General features: G+C 54.4%; 2 protein-coding genes across 6 annotated transcripts in view; both read right to left on the reverse strand.

Annotated features, from left to right (window-relative positions):
- Positions 1-1,498: 1,498 nt before the first annotated feature.
- spon2a (spondin 2a, extracellular matrix protein) lies at positions 1,499-11,723 on the reverse strand. 2 transcript variants are annotated; one of them, XM_039775626.1, is made up of 7 exons: positions 11,333-11,723; positions 9,301-9,664; positions 5,541-5,764; positions 3,149-3,340; positions 2,901-3,069; positions 2,040-2,250; positions 1,499-1,754 (listed from the first exon to the last, which is right to left on the reverse strand). In XM_039775626.1, exons 1-6 carry the CDS (start codon positions 11,336-11,338, stop codon positions 2,051-2,053), a joined length of 1,155 nt encoding a protein of 384 aa, XP_039631560.1. In that variant the 5' UTR covers positions 11,339-11,723; the 3' UTR covers positions 1,499-1,754; positions 2,040-2,050. The 2 variants fall into 2 exon arrangements, with proteins under 2 accessions (XP_039631560.1, XP_039631561.1); XM_039775627.1 differs by lacking the exon at positions 11,333-11,723 and adding an exon at positions 6,725-6,932 and having other exon boundaries at positions 9,301-9,499.
- A 1,412-nt stretch (positions 11,724-13,135) lies between these two features.
- Positions 13,136-19,284, reverse strand: part of LOC120542325 (C-terminal binding protein 1) — a 41,685-nt gene continuing 35,536 nt past the window's right edge. For all 4 annotated transcript variants that reach the window (XM_039774703.1, XM_039774702.1, XM_039774704.1 and 1 more), the window contains 3 exons: positions 17,352-17,479; positions 16,583-16,706; positions 13,136-15,134 (listed from right to left, as the gene is read on the reverse strand). In XM_039774703.1, the coding sequence (XP_039630637.1) occupies positions 14,951-15,134; positions 16,583-16,706; positions 17,352-17,479 (436 nt within the window). In that variant the 3' untranslated portion in view covers positions 13,136-14,950. The remainder of the gene's footprint in view (positions 15,135-16,582; positions 16,707-17,351; positions 17,480-19,284) is intronic.

Genomic DNA, 19,284 nt, shown 5'->3' on the forward strand with positions numbered 1-19,284 from the left:
CGATACGCGAGCAGCAGAGATGTGACGTGCTGGCGAGCGAAGTGAGCAGGGGGCGGAGCCTCGCAGTATATATAAAATCCAGCGTCTGTCTGTCTGTCTGCTTTTCACGAGAGGACTACTTCATGGATTTACGTCGGGTTCTTTTTCTCGAATTTGCGTGAACACTTCTCTCATCGCGTATGATGTCGAGTATCAGAGTCTGGTTGCTGTACTGATTTATTCACGCGAATCTGAGAGCAGGGGGCGGGGCCTTCCTCATTCACTCACTCGCTGCACTCAAATAAATTGCATTGCATTGTATTACGACCAATAAATCTGTAAAAATAAGCAAATAAAATCACAGCCCTCCTTTTCTGTAATCACAAGACGTATTGAAAGCCCCTGAAAGTGGCCCTCGTTTCCTGCGTGTGCCCACATTTCTTATGCCAGCAGGTTTCCGGGCTCCTCTCCTCCGAGTTTGGCGCGTTCAGGCCTGACTTGCACTTGGAGGTCCGCCATCTTTTGGAGTTTCACGGCGGGTTCTCGAGACGTTGACCTCAGATGGGATTTATTTCGGTGCCCTCCGTCGTTTGCGTATTCTTTTGTATTTTGTTCTTTCTTTGTGCTTATTGTCTCGTTCATTAATTTGATGATCGCGTGTTTATTGAGACTTTGTCTTACGGTTGTAGCGGCGCTACTGGGAAGTGAAACCTTCAACTCCCAGCAGTCCCTGCAGCAGCTCTGATTGAGGGTGCAGGGGCTGCTGGGGACAAGGAGGCGGCGTGACATTTAAACGGGGGCCAGTTCTACAGAGTGTGGAGTTGCCTGCCCGTTCAGTGCCCGTGGGTTCTTCTTGCTGTCCTCGGTCGTCTCCTGTTCGCTGTTTGGCCTGTCAGGTGTCTTCCTCCTGCGTGAGGATTGATGGTCGACCTGTGAAGAAAGGAAGGAGCGCCCCGATCCTGTCACACGTCGCCATCATCGGGAAACACCGGTAGGCCTCGCTGATCTCCCGACTGTCCGTCTCCATCGTCTCACGGCGTCAGTTTCATGGACTTCATCGTGTGGGGTCTGCTGTAGTCGTTTGTCATCGTTGGAGTTTGTGTAGTTACTGTATATTCGTTGATTATTGTTAAATATCGTCTTCCATTTCTGTTTTATTACCGTTTGCTTTGTGTCTCTGTGAGGGAGTGTGTGTGAGTCGGGCCGAGGCTGGCTGCCTTCCCATGATCACCACCGAAACAAACGAATAAATCCCCGTCCAAGGCGGTGTTGGCCTTTTAGTCCGCTACACGGGTGTCACACTGCAGCACAGAATTGTCAAAGAGCGGAGAACAGGCCTCAAAATATCCCTGGGCATCACCAAGTCTGCCTCAGACACGGGCCTCACCCCAGGCAGCCTGGCCCCAAACCCAAAAGGCCGGCGCAGGATCTGACATATCAAAGGTGTCACGTTCACCAGATATCCCCTTCAAGGGTCCTCAAAAATGAAACAACACTTCTTCATATTTTAAAGAGCGGATTTAATAATCAGAAAGAAGCACAAAATGGCAAAGAAAAGTAAGAAGGGCAGCACAGAAAAGACAGAAAGGGTTTGTCTGAATGGAACCCAAAGCACGAGAGGCGTCCCATAAAAAAAGAAGCAAACACCCGGCAATAACCAGAAAACTGGAGACTGGGAGCCCAGGGGGTCTCGACTCTCTCTTGAGCGGAATATTACATTCAATATGTGAATATCATGAAGGGACTGGCTGCTCAGCCTACTGGGGGGCTTCATCCTGCGAAACAGAAATGACAATCGTGAAGACCCCTGCTCCGTCCCCGCACTCCAGCTTAATGCAGCCCTGGGCCATGGGGACCCCAGTGAGCCCGAACTGCACGAGTTTAGGGTGGGCCAATCCCGGCCCACTCGCTTGTCTCCCGATGCCCCCATTTTCTCTGCTGGCTTGAATGGTGGGTGTGCCCTCCGTGGCCCGGTGGTCTTTTCTGTCTCAGTTTCCCACCCTTCACATGAAAGACATTTGCTCTAAACCATGACCCCTGATGAGTCCAGCATGACTGACCTGGGTGGGTTTCACCTTCTGTCACCGTCCACAGAGCACCCCTCCCGGACACACGGACTCTGCTCCTCCAAGTCTGGACACGGCTCTCCATCGTTGGCTGGGCTGAGCAAAACGAAACGCGTCCTCTGGCGAAGTCCAGTCTGAGCGCACTGGGGGGCCGAGCACAAGCCCCACGATGACCAGCGGGACACCTCGCAGTCCAGCGGCGTTTCTGGAAGATTGGATTAGAAGGAGTTAGAAACAGGTGACGGCTGATTGGCTGGCCGCGCCATCGAGGGGCTCCAAGTAGACTGTAAGGGTCCTCAGAACGCCGAGCTCCAGCCGGGGGTCCGGCCAGATTAGCCCTTACACAGACACCCGGCCGTTTTGAACCGTAACTCGCGGCGCCTAAAGCTGAGCTGACCTTAGATTTCGTTTGTAAGCGCATGTAACGGGGGGACCTGCTGGCCGAGGGGGTCTACCCAGGCTACTTTTACCCCAATGTTAGTGAGAAATTCATCAGAGCCGAGTTCGCTTCCCGACCTTAAAATAATCAGGACACCATCCCGTTACGCCCTACCACTTGGACTCCCACCACGGCGCCGTGTTGTTCACACACACGATAAGAAAAAGCGAAATGTGCGCCGAAGCCAAGCAACGATGAAACACAGCGACGCGAACCTGGGGTTCACCTCTCCAGCGCCATCAGCACTGTTTCAAAATGGCGACGTGTCCTTTAATACTTAGGCACAGCCCTACCTTGGGCACCACATTTGGTGCGAGTCTGAGGAAGGGAGAGGAACCCAGAAACCCCTGGTCAGAGGGAGGACAGACGAGGAGGTCACCGCAAATTCTAAAATGGCCGATGGAACGGCAGCTTACCAGAAAAGTGCTGGGTCCCCGGCACCCGCCGGATGTGGTGAGAGGGGTGCAGACGTCCGGCAAGCCGCTTTGTCCGGCGTACGATGGTCAGCGTGGCCAGTGGCGGTAGTTCTGCCAGCCTGGGGTAGTAGAATGAGCTGGCGGGGTGATTGGGGCTCTGAGATGTGATCTGATGGGACAAACAGACGTGAGGATCGGTCCTGTCCAGGGCACTGACCCCAGACCCTCCGGTCAGTTGGGTGACCCACCCGCGTGATGTTCTCCCGTGGGGACGTGGGAAAGTTGGGGGAAGAGAAAGTGAATCCACTGTCTGTGCCCGCGTCGTAAGGGTGCAGGTCCAAGGTGACTCTCGGCTTCCAGTGCCCACCGTCACAGAGGTCCAGGCTGTCGACGCCGGTGAACCAGTCGGGACTCGGGATGAGCTTCGTGAGCAGGGAGAGCTGTGGACGAGCAGAGACAATGAGGCGTGGCGGGCAGGTGACCAAAGATGGCAGAGAGACAAACAGCTGACCGGGGGGGTCCGTGAAAGGTCACAGTCACTAAGGAGGGCTGCTCAGCAACAAGCACAGGCCGCTGTGAAGACAAACACACACAGAGACACAGACATGTGCGCCAGCCCGGGCGAGCGGGAAGTGCCCAACACAGACCTCGCACAACTGCATCCCGTTGGCATCTCATACCAATGCAGTGGCAACAAGCAGCAGTCTAACCACAAAATGGCAGCACCCATGAAAAACAAAACAGCGTCGAGGAACAAAAAGCAAAATAACCCAAAAATAAATATGACAACAAATGAATTCTTTGATCAGAAAAGAACAAATGGAGCATGACAGACAGACAGACAGACGGGCAGGCAGGCAGACGGGCAGACAGACAGACAGACAGACGGCCAGACAGACAGGCAGACAGACAGACAGGCAGACAGGCAGACAGACAGACGGGCAGGCAGACAGGCAGATAGGCAGACAGACAGGCAGACAGACAGGCAGACGGGCAGACAGATGGACAGACGGTCAGACAGACAGACAGACAGACAGGCAGGCAGACAGGCAGACAGATGGGCAGACAGGCAGACGGGCAGACGGGCAGGCAGACAGGCAGGCAGCCAGGCAGGCAGACGGGCAGGCAGACGGGCAGACAGACAGACGGGCAGACAGGCAGACAGACAGGCGGCTGGTTGTGCCACAGATGGACAAGCAGAAGAACAAGAAGAGGAGAACAAAATCCTAAAACGGAACAAAAAGAACGAAGCAGAAACGTAATCATAAGACGCGTGCAGACTGCGCTGCCCACGAGTGACACTGTCATGGCTGTCGCTCTGACGCAGCTGCAGGTTTTAAAGAGGAGGAGGAGGACACGAGTGGTCCTCACAAAAGGTCAAAAACAGCAAAGCGACCGTTTAGGGGAAACGCAGAACTGAAAATGAGAGGAAACAGCAGAAGGAAACCCGAGAAATGCCAAGAAAGCTCCACATGAGGGACAACACGAGCGAGCGGGCGAGCAGAGGCCGGGTAGTTCTGGTCGGACCTCCGGAGACACGCCCCCCTAGCAACTCGACCTCACAACATGGCAACACACAACTGAAATGGTGGCCCCCCATCTAATAAAATGTCACCGGAAAATCACAAAAAATGTCAACGAGCTTCCTTTAAGAACAAACCAGACAAGCAGATCAGCAAAACCACGAGACAGAGGCGAGTCGATCGCACGCTCAGGTACTGCGAGTGCCCATCTGGAGAATTCTGGGAAGGATTGCCAAGGAAACGCCTGACACAGGGAGTGGAAGCTCACGTTGTGGCAGAACAATCACAAATCAAACTGTGAAATGGCAGCAGGGTGTGCCATGCGTGGATCCTGTGACCCTCAGGTAGACACACACATTTAAATATGTGCAGGAGAACGAAGCTACGATGACAGCAGCACTAAACATGAGTTTGGCGCCAGGCTGCCCAGGGCGAGGCCTTTCCTGTGGTTAGTTTGAGGTCCCTTTACACCACATTTGTGTTTGGGATCCCACATCACACTGCAGCGTCACTTTTCGTGGGACATTCACTCACTTACTCGCTTTGTATTGTTGAATGTGACCCTCCTCCTCCTCCTCCTCCTCCTCCTCCTCCCAGCAGCCCCCTGTGCACTCCTGCTGACTCCTGGGAGTTGAAGTCCTCCTGCTAGCTCCTCACGCCCACAGGTTCATCTTTACATGGCAGCCCTGCCCTTGAACGAACACAGACAAGATGCGGCCATGCAGCTTATGGCGTTGGCAGTCTGAAGACCACCGGGATCATCGATCACCATGACGCCACTCATCATCCCAACATGAAGACCTCGCATTCCACTTCTGTCACCAACCCTGGGCTCAACTTAGAGAAGGGGACAGCTGTGGGCACACATAGGAGCAGCCGAGGCAGACCACCAGTGCTTAGGCTAAATTGGCCACCACCAGGGGAGGTCTCCATGAGCACAGGAGTAGAACTGGTGGCGCGTCCCACCTCTGCTCTGCCGGGGCAGGCTGCTCAAGAGGGTATGAACGCGGAATGATCCCTCACCGGTAAGACCACCCCAAATGGTCACAGGGGTCCCCACACTCAACATGGGCGACAGCAGGCCATCCCTCCTTGTGACGGGTTCAGACTCTCATACCCTTGAGGCTCTGGGCACCACCAGGACCCGAGCTGCGGTGCGACCGGTCCCACTGGACACGTTGGGGGCCTGGTGGATGGCGTGGATCATCTTCAGGCTCTTTCTGATCTCCGTCAGCTCCTTGACGACTTCATCCGCCTGCCCGTCTTCTGCAAAACGCTTCACTCCAGGGCTGGCACGGCCACCTTCTTGCCAGAGCCGGAACGGTGGGCCGTGGGTGACCACTTGAAAGGAAGGAAAGCATAAAGGTTTAGGTGGAGATGAGTGGGACGCCCCGCATTACCAGACACGTGCAGCTCGGTGGGCCGCTCAGTGGGACGAGGGCCCTTATGAATTTCCAGGTCTGTTTGGTGTGATCTCCTGTGTGGCACCAAGCAGCGTGTGCCACTCCAGAGGTAAAGTAGGAAGCCTGAACACAAAAGCACACAAATGAGTTTAAAGGGAAAGGATATGGAAGATCAACGGCAACCAATCACGGCAAGCGAAAGTCCTCCAATGAAATAGTCGAGGACACCTAGTGGGGAGTCTGGGCAAATCTCGCTGCCATCTGCCTTGTGCCATCTGCCCTGTGCCATCCTCCTACTTCATGTCTCTGATGCCCACCAGATTCTCTCCTCCCACCCACCTCCGTCACAAACCAAGATAAACAGCGGGGGGCCAGTCAGCTGTCAGTCATGAGTGACCCGCCCACCCTCTTACTACTGGCCAATCATTATATGTGTCTGTCGGTTTTATTTCAAGCTGCTCGTCGTGTCTTTGTGTTTATGTGAGTGGGAACATGCGGGCACAGGGAGTGACAGGGACAAAAGTGGGACGTGGGGATGCTCTCAAGCTCCGCCCCTTCTGGTCCCGCCAGCATGTAAGACACCAATCAGCTGGAAGCTGGCGTTTGGTCATCGACCGGCTTCCTGAGATAACACGACTGGCCACTTTGGCCATCTTTCTTTCACCATATTGGGAATCCCCAGGGACCCCAACACTGTACTGAGAGTACCAGGCAGTGCCCACAGTTGTCAAACATGGTGACGGGCCACCCCCTAGTGGCAAAGCAGTGGTAATCAGCTAAGCCGAAATGACCGCGTCCCCACGCTGGCCGCGTTATCTGAGCCGAGTGTCACATTGCCCTGTGTCCTCGTCCCAACTGTGGCACTCCCACCCCAGCCCTCCAGACTGGCACCTCTTACCTATGAGTTTAGACCACTGGGCAGGCGGCCTGAAGAGTGGGTACTGCTTGGGAAAAGTCGTGGAGCTCCACTGTCCAGAGAAGAGTATCAGGTAAGAAGCAGGGCCAGTGGCCAGACAGGGCTTGGCATTGGTGGCATGACAGGCTGGCCTGCCCACCAAGAGGAGCAGCAAGCCCAGAAGTCCTCGTAGTCCGTAGTGTGGTGCCATCTGAAACGGAAGGGCAGGTCAGGTTCAAGCATGTGGATCTTTGTTGGTCATAAAGGCGGTCACGGCCCCTCAGCCAGCACCCACGGCGCCACGGGTATCGAGTGTTCCCTTCGGTTCTCCAGTCCCCCGGGACCTTTTGCTTTGGCCCCTTGTTGCCAGGTGCCGTTCGATGGACGCTCCTTGGGATGGAACAGGGCTGGCTGAGACGACGTTGGTTTATTTATTCAATGGTTTATTTATTTATTCAATGCCTTATTTATGGCACCCCCTACTGCGCCAGGACCCAACAACATCGTACAGTAAACCCGTGGAGCCGCCACACCACGAGGTCAGTGCAGTTGTAGGAGGGTGACAGGCTGACCCCGCCCATGCCGTGTGTCAGTGGGCGGGCCCTGTGAGCGACTGGCCCTCCCCTCCTCGTTTATCACAAACAGCCCACTGCCACCGGTGCCTACGCTCTTTATCGGCGGGTATAAAATGTTGAAATCTTCAGGACGCCACGGCTCTCAGTTCTGTGCCACCTGTTGAAGTTATTTACAGAGCCACCATGGCAAGTGTCACATTTTAAATTAAGTGAAAAATGACAAATAAGAAACGGAGGTGACTCGAAAATGCGACCAATCAGATGTGACGGGCTGCCGACGACGCTTTGCTTTGAAATTTGCTGTGTGGCGTCACAGGACGGAGAATTGTGTGCGCCGGTGCCAGGGGGTCCACATAAACAGCGTGACGGTGACAGTAAGGACGGGGACACATCCGAGTCCAGTTTTATGAGGGCCGCTTTTGTGTGGCGGCCAAAGGGACACATGCGTGACATCGAGACCACCCGGAGGATCAGACGGCAAACTCACAAAACGCTGGCAGACAAACGAGATGGACACGAGTGACAAAGGCGAGTCTCCCGAGTTCAGGCACAGTGGGGTGAGGAAGACTTGGGGGCTCTTCACCTTCTGCACGCTTTACTCGCTCGTCGATTTCATTTGACGTTTGTGCCCCTCAGTCTCCACTCAATGGCCCAGAATGACAAAGTGACGACAAGTGACCGGAAAGGTTGGCAAATGCATTCAAAATCCAAAACATCAGACCCCGTGCTGTGACTCCCACGTTGTGCTCAGGTCCACCCCAAGATGAACACACGAGACCCTCAGCATGCCGCCCGCTGGATGAGTACCACCGAAAGCTTTCAGTGTCAGACTCCTCTACAAGGACTGCCAGCGTCTTTCAAGGTGCCACCCACTGCCAATGGGCGTCGTCTTCTGTCAACCTCCTGGCAGCTGCTGCTCCCTGTGGCTCCGCCCCATCACCGTATTTTTCATGATTTACTCGTATCTGGGCGGACTGCCACCATGGACACACCCTCAACGTGACACAGTGACCAGTTCAGTGTCCCGGGCACTGGAGCCAATCCCAGCAGCACAGGGCACGAGGCAGGAGCTGAGGCTTTGTAAATTCCGTTGAGTTCTTTAGGGCCAACCGGGGTCCAACATGTCCACTGGCCAGGGTGGGCATCAACATGCCCCTTGAGGAAAGGCCCCTGCCACCCCTAAAGCTCCCTTTGACATGGGCGCCATGGGGTTGTGCTACGACAGTGTGCCTCCAGAGTGTAAGGTGTGTGCCACGTGGGTACTGCCCACCTTGGCCCTGCAGAAGTCAGAGTGACCATTAGGCCAGTGGGCTGACATGGCACATCGTTACTGCCAACATCACTGGGTCTGGGCTGACAACAGTGAGGTGGCACCAACTGGGCACAATGTGACAAGAGAACCAACCACCTCACGCTCAGTGAGCCTACCAGATGGTACACTCTTCTTCATCCAGTCAGCAGGGCCACCACATTCCTGAGAGGTTAGTGCCCGTGTGCCAGCTTTGTGTCACTAACGCTCTTCTTTACACTCACTTGTGTTGAGTGAAACAGAACAGCAGCAGTGGGCACCACTCGGCCCTCACAGTCCTCTGCTAAGAGGAAAAAATAAAATCCGTTTTAGCTTTCCTTTAAAATGTGTGCCACCTTATATGGTGCCATGTCACAGGGGCATCATGTGCAATAACAGTATATGGTGGTGGGTGGCATGTCATCACCATGACCACCAGGGGAGTGGCTTGGCACTCTGGCACTGAGGAGGGTAGTGGTGGCTTTTATGTGTTCCCTCTTTAGCTGGCAAGGTGCCCACCCTCTTAACATGCCAAGTCAGCTCACCACACACCTCATTTTAGAGCCTTTAGAGGGCAGCGCCCTCCCTGAGTGACTAATGCAACGGCACAACCAGGCTCACCCTAGGAGACCCCACTGCCCCCCCAAGTGCCCGCAGACACTGCCAACTGAATCTCAGTATGCCCCCCCCAGACGTCAGCCCCCGACTCAGCTTACCAGTGTTTTGCTGCCTCCCCGCCGTCCTGTGTGTTGCCCACCTGTTGCCTTTAACAGATGGCTTTGCCCCCCAGCTGCCCTCGTCATCAAAGCTCCTTTTATGGCGTGCATGTGGGCCACATGGGGGGGGCACACTGAGGGTCTTCAACTGTGGCCTAAATGGCTCACGTGCTGCCTGCGGGGGTCGGGACGTGTGCCCAGCTAGGAGGGCAGTCTGTGAAGCCACTAGACGGGAGGTGGACAGGTCAGTGGTGACAGTGACGTTACTGCCACCGCCGCCACTCTCGCCGCTGTAATGAGAGCTCTGAGCCGCCTGCCCCACTCCCTCTGGGGGGTCCGGCGTAACTTCCTGTGAGTAACGCATCTGGAATGACAGAAGCAGCTTGTGGGTTTACCCGCAGGCAGGCTGGTATGACGGCAGGGAACAAGGGGGGTAGGGGGCTTCAGAAGAATGCTGGCGCCTTGGCATAAGATCTCCTATGGGTTGCCCGGCTGTGAAGAGTGTGAGGTGCCAATCCAGACTTCTCGGGCTCATAACTGGGTGCACGGCGGGAGCTGTGAAGGGCCAGCAGGGGGTGCCCAGGCACACGGAGACCCCCGACCAGGAGAAGCCCCTTATCTAGTTGGTTATTTGTGTCACCCTCTGGCTTTTTTGTGTGGCTCCTCAACTGGATGGCGCATTTGAATTTGAAAAGCAAGACGAGGAGACGGAAATGGCAAAGAAGAAAAGGCCAAGCGGGGGGACAGACAGACGGAGGTGGCACGGAGGACAACAAGGTGACCAAAAGGAAGGCGGAGAGAGAAAAAATGCCACGGCTGCACGGAAACAGTGAGGGCCACGCCAAAGCCACCTGGGACACACAGGAATGCCGCTGAGATGACGTCGTCGATGCCCACCCATCATGACAAGATGCTCACATACTGCGCCACCCTGCGTTTCAGTTCTCATCATCTGGAGGGCGGGCGACTCTCCTACTGCCTGAATATGCCAAGCGGGTACAGGGCGCGTGTTGGCATCTGTGATAAGCTGCAGAGCCTGGGTGGCGAGTGCCCCCAGCATTTACCTGTTCTCTTCTTCTCGTTTTATTTGTGGCATCATAACATTAAAGCAGACGTGAGTGCCAGTGGCGTCCACTCCATGTCACAGTGCTGCCCCCCCCACCCGGCTCCGTTACTCGTCACTGCGTCAACTTCATCAGAACTCAAGACATTGAGTGCGCTGCCCCCTGGTGGACATGACATCTAAGGCTACCTGCCAGTTGCCCTGTGACCCCCTGCTGAAGGCACAAGCTGGGACTGGCAAGGCGCTATAAAGAAGGAGGGTGTCACAGCCAGCCAGGCCAGCGTGAGTCGCTCCAGCACACCATATAGCACCTCATGGAGGGCAGCCTGGTCACCTCCCGCTTACAAGTGCCACTTTGACTGCCGACCTCCTCCTCCTCCTCATGTGCCAGGGGTGGGGGGGGCGTGGGTGTGATGGACCTGCTGGTCTTATGGTTCAAAATAAGGGTCCCGGGGTCAGAGTTCACTATGGAAGGGCACGCATGACCCTCACTCAACAAAGGGGGCTCAAGGGTACACTAGCTGGCCGATTGCTCTTGGACCCTCATGCCACCTGAGCTCAATATTGCAGCGGGCACATCTGCCCAAGTCTCAATTCAAGCTTCAGCTCCACTCAGCTGATCCAGCCACTCTGTCCACCTTTTACAGTGGGCACAGCGGGCTGTGGGGAAAGTCAAGAGTGATGCTGGTGAGCCAAGCCATGCCAGGCTGAAGGTACCCACCATTAAATGGAGGTGACAAGGCGGCAGCGGCGGCGCTCCCTGGAGTGCAGGAGTCTGAAATCTGCACGGCTGGAGTTGGGAGTGGACGGTGGTCAGTTTCTAAGACAAAGGCCTGCCCTTAGCGACCTTTGACCTCCACTGGCTGACTAGCCAATCAAAACGAGCAGCTCGGGCGGAGCTTCAGGGCCACATCACGGTCTGGACAAGAAGCCCCCATTAGGCCAGTGCTGCTCGCCAGTCCCACTCACCTCCATTTTTTGGGCCCGCAGCCCTCCCTGGTCCGATGCCCGTGCGTGTCAAGTCCTCAGTCAGGTCACCTCTGCGCCTTTTCTGTGCCCTGCTGAGGCCTCACCAGCGCGTTGTAAAGCCTCGGACTCGTACCGCGCACACTGCAAGGCACTATATAAGCTGCCATCCTCTCCACTCCGTCTACATGAGGGGGACTTTGGCGTTCCGGACCTCCTCCACACTTTTGATTTCACGTTTAGTGACATTAAGTCCCTCGGTGACGAGTCAGCGGATCCTTGGGTATCTGCCAGTCTTGGCCTCATCTGCAGATGCCCACACAGTGCCCCCAGTGGACAGAACTCTCGACAGCCACCATTCCCATAACCCTTTGCTGAAGCCAGTTTTGTGGGCCCCTGCAGTGCCACTTTTGCCTCACCCCCATGATGGACCCCCCCAAGGCCACATTAAGGACACAGAATTCTAAAGTCCAACGCCCGTCCCTCAGGTGACTCTGTGCCCAAACTCCCCCTTAAGCACTCTCTGATAAATGCCAGCTGGCCTTTCTGATCCACGCAGCTCTTCTCTCTTTGGCTCCTTGTCACTCTGTTCCCTAGCTGGTGGTCCCGGACCACCATGGTCTTCATCTCCTCCTCAGTTCAGTTCAATTTATGGGAGGCTCTCAGCATGTCGTCTTTCATCTTCTCACGGTTTCTCCCACAATCCCTTGGGCCAGCACAATGGGAGTTTGTGTCACTTTCTGTCACTTCTAGTCACTGCGGGTCTCATTGGCACACCACGTCACATGACTGGTAATTGTTGGCCAGCTCTTTGTACGACAGCCAGTGGGGCATGCCCGACAGAGCTGGCGCTGTATGAAGGGTGAACTGCTATGGCGAGTTGAGCTGCCCGAGAGAGACGGACAGACGGATGGACAGACGAGCCTCTCCTCGGTTTGCGAGGTCCCTCAGTCCCCGTCGCCACATTCCGGCTCCTCCGTCTGCAGACTTTACGACAAAATGGCACCCGCTTGGATCGGATGGAGCAAGGCCTCCGATTGGCTGAGATTATGCAAATGAAGGGGACGACGGCCTCCACCCGCCTGGCTTTTCTTTCTGAGCTCCTCGAGTTTTCTCCTCGGCTTCTCCCAGTTTGACGCCCAACATGTCACTGGACCCTGGAGATTTCAGTCCGTCCATTTGAACCCGCAGGCAGCTAAAGCCTTCACCACAATGCTGCGGTTTGCTGTCAAAGCTCGAATGTCCTTCAGCTGGGGTGCCCAAACATTTGCACAGACCCCTGATGATCCAGCTTACTAATTTGGGTCTCACGCAAGCAAAGTTTAAAAGTTACAGTTCAAGGAACGAGGAGACGACATGTGCCCACCACACACGGACCCCCTCACCAGTCTGGAACATCAGCGCTGAAGAGCCGGCTGGTCACATGACTGAGGCTCTCGCAGTTCAATTCAGGACCACAGGAGGTGCCAGTGAGGCTCTACAGGTTGGCACAGCAGTGGGGGCCCCCGAGGGTCCATGCCACGTCATCACCCAACGGGCACAGGCTGGGGAGAAGGGCAAGTCGGCCCCCCAAATCTCACAAACGAGGCTGGCACTCTTTTGGTTTTCTTTTTCTATTTTTTTTATAACATTAATGCTTTTTATTAACAAAACCAAAAAAAAAAAAAAAGTTAATATTCATCTTAAAGAGCCCCCCCCCTCCCCCCACCAGCCAGACAAACCTCATTTTATCACAGGACTGGGGACGAGATGGAGGGGGGCTTAGGTGGGCCGGGGGTTCGATTGGGGGTGCTGGTGCTTTTAAACAAAAGGAGAAAACAAAACCAAAGAACCAAAGTGAAGTGAAACCCCACCGAGGTACGAGAAGCCTGAGATTTTCCTCCAACGTTGTTTCGCGTATCTAAAAGTACGAAGTGTTCTTTCTTTCTTTCTTTCTTTTTATTTCTTGTGAGTCTTTTGTATACTAAAGAATTCTGTCGTATCTAAAAAAAATAATAATAATAATAATAATAAACTGTACAGAGAGAGAGAGAGCGAGCGAGCGAGCGAGCGCGAGTGAGTACATTCAATATCAGGTCTGAGGTACTATGAGGCCGCTGCCACACAAGGTTCATTCACAGTAGAGGGCGCACTGCACACGTTTACCTCCTTTGGCAACGCACCACGAGTGGCATCCCGCCTGCCCCGCCACGGCACACGCGACCCACCCGACCAAGAGGCGAGCGAGCAGGGTTCAATAAGGCAAGAGATGACTGCAAAGGGGCACCGAGACCACCGGGGTTAGGGCAGCAGAGCATCGTGTTCTGCCCGCCTAAACCACTGCTTTGGCACATGTGTCATCTGACATGTTGAAATGGCCCCGACGCGTGGGCACACGGGGCTGAACCACTAAGTCACGGCCGGCACATCTGCGCCAACACCCGACACCGAGCCTGCTCTACGGCGCCCTCAGGAGGCACTAAGGGGACCCCGGCTTGGGACTGGCTCGACTCCGACATGGCCGTCGTGGCGCATTGTTTCATGTGCAAGGTGTCATCTCTTGGTACGCATGCCAAAGAGCAGTAAAGGTCTGGAGCTGCACCCGTAGGCGCTGAAGCACAAACCATACGGTAACCAGTCGGTCAGGTGGGTGGGTGGGCGAGCTGGGCAGACCCCTCTAGGAATGTCACCAGAGCCCTAATGGAGTCCAAACGTCCTCCGACGCGGCAGTATAAAAACAAAGACGACAAAAAATGAACATCTACTGGAATAGAGTAGAAAAACGATTTCTAAAAAGTATCTGAAGCCCCCCCACCCACTCACGCAGACCCCCAGCTGAGGAGACATTTCTGGGACACTCCTAGAGGCGTCTGGTCACCCCGAGACAAAGACGCACTTGGGACCCATTTGGTGTAAACGGTCGCAGGTTTTTGATGTGCAGTTCTTTCCTGTAAGGATGGGGTAGGGGCCGGTGGGGAGGGGGGGCTCAGGTGGGCATGTTCACGGAGCAGTACCACCACAGGGGACACATAGAGGTCAGGGCAGAGCAGCGGGGGTCCTGGTCACTTAAGCCACCAAGTCAGGACACCCTTTAAGACTTCTTCAGACGTGAAATGAAGACAGGGCCCGGTGAGGGGGGCACACAGTCAATGGGCAGCCCCTCAAGCCCCCACCCCCAGATGCCCGTCTTCAAATCAGGAATGTCCCCTTTCAGTACACTGCACTTCAGGACAGGTGGGGGAGGGGAAGTCGGTCAACCCCTCGATTCGAGATCTGCCAACCAGCTGCTCGCCACCTGACCCACAGGCGGCAGAGAGGAACAAAGCCCACCGTCCCCCTGGTTCAAGAGAGAGACTGACAGCGGTCACCTACGAATCAGAGAACCAACACTGCACAACAAAAAACTAAAAATGACTCCAAAATGATCACTGCAAAGGGGGACAACATAAAAACGAGGGCTGATGAAGGCCCCCCAAAAACAGAAGGTGAAGTAAACGGAGTAAAGAAGAGTCGCTAGAACTTGTGGAGAGAGAGAGAGAGAGAGAGAGAGAGAGAGAGAGAGAGAGAGAGAGCTCGTCGAGGGGGGCCGACGACTGCCACTTATAGGGGTCAGCGAGCGCAGGAATGTCATTTGGTGCACTGCTATTGGTCCGCGGAGATTTCTCTGTCCGACTCTGGCTTGCTGGTCTGTCCAGGTGAGGGGGTGTGTGCAGTGTGTGCGACGGGCGGGATCCCGTGGGAGATGGACAAGGTGCCCGTCACCATCCCCTCCACTGCAGCGGCTGGGAGGCCACTGGGGTTCACACCAACCATGCCAGTTGCGAACCTGCGAAAAGGAACAGAAAGAGGCGTCAAGAGAGCCCGGACCACGACGGCACAGAAAACAAACTGGCGGACCCTTCAGACCACCCCCAGCCCTTTTAGGCCCGTCATGTCCAGCACCTTCAGGTCACACAAACATCTGAGCAGGTAGGATGGCCGAGTAAGAAAACAACCGACACGCACAAAGTGACAAGTAGACCCCCCGACGGGATCAAAGGCCCTCGTCACCATCAAGAAGCTCCCGAATGTCTGCAGGACGGCACATTCCCACCATTCCCAAAGAGTTGCCCTCGGCTCCACTCTTTCTTGTCAGCTCTCGGACCCCCGAACGTTGATCCACCTCCGCTCTAAAATGCCCCGCTAATCCTTGGATTTCATGGTTGGTGCATTCAAGCGGCCCCACACCATTACGGACCCCCCATCACATACTTTTCCTTTTTCGCTTCATTTCATTGCTGCTCCGTGTTGTTTATTTTCATTTCCTCAGATCTTCTGTTGTGAAGGATTTTGGTTTCTCACGGCAGGTTTGAAAAAAAAAACCACAATGACAACTATTGATATTTGTGGGGTCCTCATTGGCCGTGGTGCACGGGACGGCTTGACCCCCTGGTCACTCGCGTCACTTCCTTGGACGTTATGTTCATGCAACACTTTCTGTGGCCAAACCGCCTCTTCCCACCACATCTGCATAACAGTTCAATGAGCAGAAAAGTTCTTAACAAGGTTGGAAACAGGAAGGCCGAGACCCCTGGAGATGGCCGTCTCCTGTTTCCGATGGTCTCAGATGGCTCTTGTGTGCTCACCATTACCAATAAGAAATGGAATGAGAACAGGACTTCTCTCCGCCTTGAAGGCTCCCTCACTCATTGCTTGAATCGTGTCACGTGACCCGAATGGCAGCTCATCATTGGTGAGTGCGTCGTGGCGGCTTGTCAGCCTGTGCTACTCACGACAAACGCTCGAGTGGCCACACACACCTTCACGAGACACTGGACATGACAAACCTAACATGTGCCACACCTGGATGTGGCCTGCTGCTTTAGGATGGTCATCCACGTCAAAGGTCTGAGCACCTAAAGAATGCCCACCGCCTCAGTCCCACCCATTGTTGTGCAGCCCCTTCTGACCCCGTCCCACTGAGCAGCCACCACAAGACTTTTTAGGTTAACCTCTCAATCGAAGCACTCCCTCCGCATGTGACAGTCGGACCCCTGGACAAAGAGAATTAGAGTTAGGGAGGCAGGAGGAGAGAAACAGGCAGAGGTGGAGAGGACGAGCAAAGCAAGCAGAGAAGATGGCGCAGGGCTTGTGTGCATGGAGGCCCCAGTGGGACGGCCATGCAGGAAACGACTGGCTTCAGCGATGCGGGGGCTTGTCGGGGTGTTGCGTTCGCCATCAGGCTTCACAAGACGAGCAGCTCAGAGTCCGCCACAAGAGGGAGCAGCTGCTTACCTGTATGGAGCGGCCCCACCATTGAGCTCCGAGTGGACCGTACTGGGATCCATGCCAGACCACTGGGCGGCGGCCATCAGGTACTCCTTGTTAACGCAATTCTTCAAACTGTCTGGGATGCGTCCTGAAGAGGAACGACAAGAGAACGACAAGAGTGAGATGCGTGGCTTCACTAGTCGAGACGTAACTAATGACCAGCAAATGTGACGAACGCGTTAGCAGGACATCAGAACAAAGAAGCTGACAATCACAGCGCCCGCTCCATCCCGCCGAGAGGCTGATCGCCACAAATGACGAGATGGCCCACCTGCTGGCACGGTGTGTGCCAGGACACCGACGAGCTGGGCATAGACAGCAGCCCACCAAACTCCCCTGTACCGACTGGCCACTTTATTAGGCACACCGCCCAAACTGCACGTGTGATTGTGCTGTGTGGTATAAACTGGGCAGACCAGCGTCTGTGGCATCAGACCGGGTTTAACTGAGCCAAACGAGAGGCCTTAGTGGTGCTCAACAGTTGCCATCTCAGTTCTACGAGTTCACCACAAGCCTCTCATGCACAGCTGCTTCAAGCGAAAGCAAGTGACGGGCCACCCTGTGGACGTGCAGACAGACGGCCACCAGCATCCCAAGTCAGCAGGGGTGTGCAGAAAAAGCGACTAATCATTCATAAAGACCACTTCTGACACTCCAGGTGGCACCGTTCCGCCTGGCATCAGACCAAATCCCACCAAATCTCCCATCTTCTAAACAGTTGCCCAGAACCCACCTGTGATGGCACGTCTTACTTCTTTGGCAGCTTCCTCCCGTGCTTCAATGGAAGCTTGCTCGCTGTACCAGGCAGAGTGGGGGGTACAGATCAGGTTTGGTGCATCTTTCAAAGCGCCCTGAGAAAAACTGCAAAGAAAAGTCAAAAGTTAAACCAATCAATCAACCCATCGGGCCTTCAAATTGAATGCAAGTCCCCGGCTGCCACTTGAAAGAGCTGCACACAAGGCTTGGGTTTCTCATACCAAAAAGGTGGCAACGGAAGCCAGGGCCAGCCTATCACAGCGGCAGGCATATGGGTGACAATCTTGAGAGAAGACGACCATAGCCGTGTTATCATCCAGCCTTTACCTGGAATGGGTTACTGATGTTCAAGTCAAAGTATACGCCAAGGCCAAAACACGGCTAGTGAACGCAGAGGTCATTTCACATTCGACTCGGAGGCCACCGTCGATCAGCTTCAATGTTATGACACGGCTTTGATAAAACAGAAATGCTGGCTGACAGTCAAGCGGCTCGGAGTCTGTCTGGCTTCACTGGTGAATCTGTTCAATACAAGCCGCTTACCTTCTCAACAATGTGCCACCTATTGGAATGCACTTAGTAACGCATGTAGAAATAAAATGCACTGCAGACTTCATTGCAAACATGGGCCCTGCTGTTCAATCTGACGGTAAACGTAACATAGGAGATAAAAAAGGACGATGGAGGGAGCGCTGGTCTCGTTCAGGTCCAGGAAGCGATCAGCAAAGCGAGAGCAGGAAGAAACTAGAAATGCCATCGGCACCTCTCAACAGGGTACGCTGGCCTGTCAGGACCCCTGAGGTTAGACAACCACTTTTCATAAAGTTCATTTCCTATCTGTGAGGTTTTGATGTCGGTTGTTTGTGCCATCTTTGGGAATAAAAAAGCATCAGATTTTTTTTAGAACAAATGCCATGGAGTGGGCATGTTGAGAAGGGCTCCCTCAAATGAGTGTGACGTATCATCTGACCAATCGCAGCTTCACTCTGCTGAATTCAACTCCACGCTTCAGCACTTGACCACCGGCCCTCGATTTATGGTGGGCTGGACCAGCTGGGAGAGTAACCAAGGAAGTCAAGTGGTAGACAAGACACAAAAAGAAAGGAAAAGGCAAGAGAGAAGAGCGGCACCCAATGCTGCAGTGCCACAGGGAGCTCACCAGATGATCGAAATCGCCGGCATTATATTCACGTAGAAAATCGTGGAACGTCCGGGTGTCTACGTAGGCTGGGCTCTTTATGCAGACGACGGTAACGCCAATCTGTCTTGTGCTTTCATTGGATTCTCATTTCTTTCCGTCAATTTTTGTAGCCTACTCTTGTACCGCTTGTTTCACAACAGACGCTGACGGATGTCGGCTCGATTACGTCGACCTCATCTGGACTGATGAACACATTTCAACGGAAACGCGAGGAATACAGAGGACCTAACTGGCTGTTACCATCACTGCGTTAACACAAACAAAGTGTGGAGGAAATCCTTGGACAGCACAAGTCACAACTCAGTTTAGTTCCGTTGACAAAGAACTCAAAGAGCACCTACTGTGGTCGCCGGATATTAGCAGACTGGCGCCGCTCCAATCTGGCACGCGACTGGCCCTTCAGAGAAGTTTGCTGGGAAAGTTTGATTGGCTCTTATGGCTGATACGCTGTACACATTTTAGAAACGTTAAAGCTGCTCACCGAAAATCAGTGACAAATTCTCAAACCCGCCTGCCTTGAAACAGAGGTACATCTGGAGCGATGGATTTGTTTCCTGCGCTTTCACGTTTCTCGATGGACAGCTCACTTCCTCGTCTGATGAGGACAGGACATTATAAATCTTCCCAGCCACCACTACAGACTATGTGGAGTTGCCAGTCGGGTGTAGTGGTTAAGGCTTTGGAATTCAAACCCGGAGGTTGTGGGTTC

The sequence above is a fragment of the Polypterus senegalus genome, chromosome 13 (genome assembly GCF_016835505.1).
Source record: "Polypterus senegalus isolate Bchr_013 chromosome 13, ASM1683550v1, whole genome shotgun sequence".
NCBI lineage: Eukaryota > Metazoa > Chordata > Cladistia > Polypteriformes > Polypteridae > Polypterus > Polypterus senegalus.